The sequence below is a fragment of the Aristolochia californica genome, unplaced genomic scaffold, assembly GCF_029961685.1.
Source record: "Aristolochia californica isolate CCGP_79_NKW_82.1479 unplaced genomic scaffold, dmAriCali1.0.hap1 SCAF_4, whole genome shotgun sequence".
Classification (NCBI taxonomy): domain Eukaryota; kingdom Viridiplantae; phylum Streptophyta; class Magnoliopsida; order Piperales; family Aristolochiaceae; genus Aristolochia; species Aristolochia californica.
The window spans coordinates 6928376-6934381 of NW_027182103.1; the positions used below are offsets into that span (position 1 = coordinate 6928376).

The following is a 6006-nucleotide window of genomic DNA, read 5'->3' on the forward strand; positions in this document are numbered from 1 at the left end:
TTTTTTGGTAAAATTTTTCTCACCACATGTTGAGTTCTTGATGCAATGAATGAGAGCGTCTATGAGCAATCTTTGCAGGTATTTCATATTTCATTCCCAAATTATCAAAATTAAGAGAATGGAATATAAAATTTGGTACAACCCAGAGAAAAACTAGAAAATATTAATACTAAAAAAAGTTTTCACTCAAACTATTGAGAACAAGTTATGATTTATTTGCACTAGATTTATAGCTTGCTTGAGATAGAATTTGCAAAATCATTTGCAATAAAGAAAAGAAAAAAATAACTTCATTGATTGTTCATAAAAAATAAGATCTCCTGTTCAGGCAACAAATGGATATTGTATTCATTACATTACACAAGAAAATGTTCCTCTATCTTTTGGAAAAGAAAAAAAAACTACATAATTGACTCACTAAAAATGAAGACTAGCAGAAAATATAGAGGAAAGAGAGAGAGAGAGGGATGACTAAAGAGATGGAGAGAAGAGTTTTGGAGAAAAGTCTAAGGATGAATTTAAAAGAGAAGATGGGAGACTTCAACTTTTGTTTGGCCTTAACAAACATTTTAACAGATCTGCACCAATTAATTTGATTCTATCCATTTAGCTTAGTAGAGGTTATTTGAACAACATGAGACTTCACTACGTAGAATTTGAATTACTTAATCCCTCGAAAGGTGTTACAACTTCACCAATGTCAACTACTAGGCCCACAGACCCACACAGTGGTAGCATGATGGTAAATAAAGAGTCATCTCATACAAATGGCACTTATGTAATTAGTTTATGATTTATGTCTTTTATTCACTCTTACTAGGGTGAAGGGTATTCTTGTAATATTAGTAATTTTGATATCTATAAATACAACTTAATAAGGAAGATTAGGGTAATGGACTTCTCTAAATCCTCCCCCTTAATTTGTATTTATAGATATCAAAAGTACTACTATTACAAGAATACCATTCACCCTAGTAAGAGTGAATAAGAGACATAAATCATAAACTAATTACATCAGTGCCATTTGTATGAGATGACCCTTTATTTACCATCATGCCACCACTATGTGTAGGGGTGGCATTAAATCGAGCCGGTTTGCTAGTGGCTCAAGCTCGGCTCGGTTTGATTCGACTTATCTGGATCTTGAAGGATAAGGCTTGTTTATGGTAACGAGCCGAGCTTGACCGAATCATGTTTATGTTTGAAAGTTTGCGAGCCAGCTCGATAACTTAACAAGCGGCCCGGGATTTGGGGAGGGAGGCAGGACTTGGGGAAATCGGGGAGGTCGATTGATCTTTTGCTCTCGTTGTCTCGACGTGAACTAGGGAACAGAGATCGCCCTTTGTCACTAGTCAGGCGGCGATTCGACGAAAAATGGGGGGATTTCTTCTTATTCCTCAGTTTCCCTCTTCGATTCTTTACTCTCAATCTCAGTCTCGGTCTCCCATTTTTTCCTCTGCAATTTCTTCCTCTTTGATCTTCTTACTCTTCGATTTCTTACTCCGAACTTCTTCCTTGCCGACGGAAGTGACAGAAAGAGGTAGGTAAGTTGTTTTATTCTTAATCTTCTGGGTTTTTTTTCATCGCCGACCTAACACTGATTTTTTTTTTTTCATTTTTATCTTCTGTATTCCATTATTTATCTTTGATCGGACAAATGGCTCATGCTGATGTTGTTTTAGGAGATCCGTCCTACTTATTTTTTAAAGGTAATCTTATTCTCCCCTACTGTTGATTTTTATGTTTTTAGTTCTTATCGTTCTGTTGTGTTTTGTGTTTTAATTGTTTTGTATTAATGTGTTAACTCACCACCTCGTGTTTCCTTCACCTTTTCATGGGGGAATCTTTGGTGAAAGAGCAAACCACATTGTTGAGAGCCTCGGGCACAACAGAAGCGGGGGAGATAGTGCTTTGTATCTGTTTTCATAAGGAGGTATGTACAAAGTTCCTACTTGAGCAGTAAAGAGATTAAAGCTGCTTTTAGAATGGCGTCAGAGAAAAAAGTTTATATGGAGGGTGCTTATTATCTACAAGCCGAGCATTTTGTGTCTCCAGGCAAGTATTGCAATTATTTCATGGTCTGGCATTGACATATTATGTACTTGAACTGGTAAAATTGACATTAATTAAGACCATGCTTTTCGTTTTTTTTTCTTCAGCAGCATTGTGACACATAACATCTCTTGTTACGTTGGTGGTTTTCAACTCAATGTTATTTTTTTAACGAGTTTTATACTTCATTTCACTTTTGCCTTTGCTTGATGAATGGACGATTAGAAAATTTCTTCATCATATGGAATTGTTAAATATGCGTTGACATGATCTTTTCCTCATCATATTCTTTGATCCATCTCTCAGTTTCTCCCTTTTGTTTTTGTTGTTACTGGATTTATGCTTTGCCTGTTACTAGTAGTTGCATGCTAGAAACTCCATGGTCTCAACAAATGAAATACAAATGTAAAATTTTCTCTCTCTGTGCTGCTGTTTTATTTCTATTAATTACCTCTATTTTTCTTTTGATATTATTAAAGTCACGACTTAAATATTGAAAATTGACGGTAATGTATGTGAAATGTAAAAAACGAAATCCTGAATATTGACTTTACATTGTTCTGTCCTTAGGAGGTTGATCGCTTCAGTGATCTAGCTGATTTTCTCCATGAGGATGGTTATAGAGGTGTTTACAAGGTATTTAAGAGAAACTGGCTATATATACTTAAGCTGTAGTGCTTCATTTCACGGCCAATGTTCAAGATCTGATTCCCTTAAAAAACCTGTTATAGGGTCACACAGGGGAAGCATGTGATGGGTGTGCTATTTTTTGGAGGGAAGACCTGTAAGGCTCTTAAATCTTCAAGCTTGTATGAACCTGTCATCTTGGTTTCAGTTTGCTCTTTCCATTGATTTTAAATGATTGTGGGCATCATGAATCTCTTGCAAAGTCTAGCTCAAAAATGCTGTTTAATCGAGGTAGCCACCTAATCTCTAGTCAAAATCTATTTTTAGATTGGTCATTAGATTTAAACTATATGAAGATGCAAGATAAGTGTTAAAATATATGTTGACAGGCATTTTGTATGTTATGCACGCAATAACATTGCTAAGTTATTTAGAGTCTAATTAATTGTTTTTTCTTTATTTTACTTTATTTTATTTCAGTTAAAGAATTAATAGGCCACAAGGGCATTTTTTTAATATTTTATCTTGAACCTTGTATAGGTGAACCCTATTTAAGGGGTAAGAGTAATGAGAAAAAACAAGTATTGATTTAGAGTAAACAAGGATTTTGAGTTCTCCTCAACGAGCTCAGGGTGTGCGTTCTCCTAAAAGAACCTAGGGTTTTTAAGCTTCTCGGCTTGATTTTCGTCTTTCTCTTCTTCTTCCCTACGAATCGTTGTGTTAGATCCGGGATTGTAACAACTGGTATTAGAGCGGGAACACAATGAACGATTCTTTGTTCTGAGAAAAATGGCTTGCCATGCACAATCTATTGGAAGAAATACGCGCAAGGGTTTTAGCATTGGAAGCAGCATGGCATGATGGAATGCGTGAATCTTCCATTAAAATTTCTGCAATTGAGAGGCATCTTGCTAAGGCCCAGAGAGGAAGGTCGTGCGATCTCAAATCTCCGAGCAAGAAAAATTCACAGAACGCAAAGCCATCGCTCGAGTAGACGCTGTCTTGGACAGGAAGAAAGGCCACGGGCCAAAAAAATTCAAAATCACCGAGCAGGGAAGTCTAGAACTAAAATCCCGAGCATGGAAATCAGACATTGGGGACCCAGAAATTCCGAAATCGAAGGGGCATTCAGCACAACCCTCGTCGGTAATGCCTGATTTGGGTTCGGCATAACAACCTCGTTCTCACGGGAAGCAAAATGTCTCCCAGAACATGAGACGAAAAAAATCCGAGCCACCTCTCTCCGAAAAATTTCAACCTAAATTTCTCTCAGACCAGGAGACGGAAATTCTCCAAGCGGAGAAGCCCCAAAGGGCTGCTGTTCGCCATCAGAAAAAAGTGAGGCTCCGTCGGAAAAAGGTCCAGTTGGCTTTGCTTCAGGACTCTCAATCTCACTCTTGGTCTCGGCAGCATAGCGGAAACCTGACTTCAACGAATTTTCGGGTAAGCTTCTGAGACGATTTTCTCCAAATTTCGTCTTTTCTTTTCTCCAGCCCCTCGATGTTTTACAAAATACCTCTCCAATGGCGTTGGGATTGTTCCATGAAGCAGAGCAATAGAGAGGTTACTCCAATTTTGATGGAGCTTCGGTTTTTCTGTCTGCAATGCGAGATGGGATTTTTTTGGGTATTCTGGGAATGGTCGAGAAATTTCTATGGGGGATGAATTATTTTTCTGTTGCTGGGTTGAACAGTCTGACGAATTTTCAACTTGCTGCTGCTATTGCAATGCAGAAAGGGGAACAATGCCTCACAGAGCACGATCATGTTATTTTTTCTATTACTTTGAAGGCTTCTTCAGAATTGCATGATTTCAATGAAGGGAGGAAGCTCCACTCTCTTATTTTTAAAGTGGGGAGTTGTGATAGTTTTGTTTCAACGGGTCTTATTGGCATGTACGCTAAGTGCGGAATTGTTGAATTTGCTCGTGATGTGTTCAATGAAGTCTCAGAGAAGGATGTGGTTTCATGGACTTCCATGATTGCAGGTTACGTTCAAAATGATGGTGCGGAAGAAGGGTTGAATTTATTTAACGAGAGGAGATGGATATTAGTTGAGCCCAATGAGCTTACAGTAGGATTCCTTCTTAACGCCTGCTTGAAGCTAGCTGCCCTGCATCAGGGGAAATGGGTTCATGGTTATATTATTAAGAATGAAGTTTCCTTGAATTCTTTACTAGGAACTTCTTTGTTGGATATGTATGTGAAATGTGGGAACATTGCTGATGCTCGATGTGTATTTAATGAACTACCTGCCATTGATCTAGCCTCATGGACAGCAATGGTTTTGGGCTATACACAACGAGGCCATCCTAGCAAGGCCATGGAGCTATTTCCAGAAAAGAAGTGGGAAACTATGGTTCCCAATTCTGTAACTATAACTGGTCTTCTTTCTGCATGTTTGCCATTAAGGAAGGTGAAAATGCGTCGAGTTGTCCATTTGCTTGGCATTCAATTTGGATTAGTTGAAGATGCTATAGTCAGGAATGATCTTGTGGATATGTATGCAAAATGTGGTATGGTTGGATATGCCAACTTTATTTTCTCGTCTAATCTATCTGAGGATGTAGTTCCATGGAACTCAATGATCGGTGGATTTGCTCTAAATGGGTATGCGATTGAAGCACTGTCATGGTTTCACCGCTTGAGATCATCGTCTACCTTACCAGATGCTGTCACTTTGGTTAATGTTATTTCAGCTTGTACTTACGCTCATGGTATGTTAGTACAGCATGCTGGCCAATGTGAGGAACTTGGACTGGCTCCAACGACTGAAAACTGTGACTGCAGGGTGGCTATTCTCAGTACAGCAGGGTATGCAAATACAGGCCTCCTGAAGAGGCTCATGGGTTCTTCAACAAAATGATGTCTGCTGTGCCAGTGCTGAAAACAGTGCTGCAAAACATTATTCAACATGATATACCAGTTCTGCTTTTCGGTGGTGCTCAACATTCTGTTGTCCACCATGTCTTGCAGTTGGGTTTGAAGCTCCTTATGGGGATCTTGAATGGAAAGCGGATACTCACTTTTCATTGGGTTACAGCTTGTTTGGCAGCTCAGTATCCTGTCCCTGACAAGGTGTATGAAGTTAGTCTAAATATTAAAAATCCAGAACTTCATGTGAGGAAGCAACATTATGAGCTACTGTATCCGATAGATGCTATTGATAACGAACAGCTTCAGGTGGCACAGAGACAGCAGCAGCAGGTCACTTTCCTTTTGTCACAAACCAAACCCCACCCCATGGACAATTCCAGCATACCAACTCATCCTCTGCATTGACTTCACTTATGGATGTGGAGAGGAGTCATGGTAAGTTCAAGGCTGTT

At 38.8% G+C, this 6006-nt stretch overlaps 1 protein-coding gene across 1 annotated transcript; it reads left to right on the forward strand.

Annotated features, from left to right (window-relative positions):
• The first annotated feature begins 4283 nt into the window (after positions 1 to 4283).
• On the forward strand, positions 4284 to 5543 carry LOC137963067 (pentatricopeptide repeat-containing protein At2g03380, mitochondrial-like). Its single transcript, XM_068810248.1, has one exon. It carries the CDS (start codon positions 4284 to 4286, stop codon positions 5541 to 5543), a length of 1260 nt encoding a protein of 419 aa, XP_068666349.1.
• Positions 5544 to 6006: the final 463 nt, after the last annotated feature.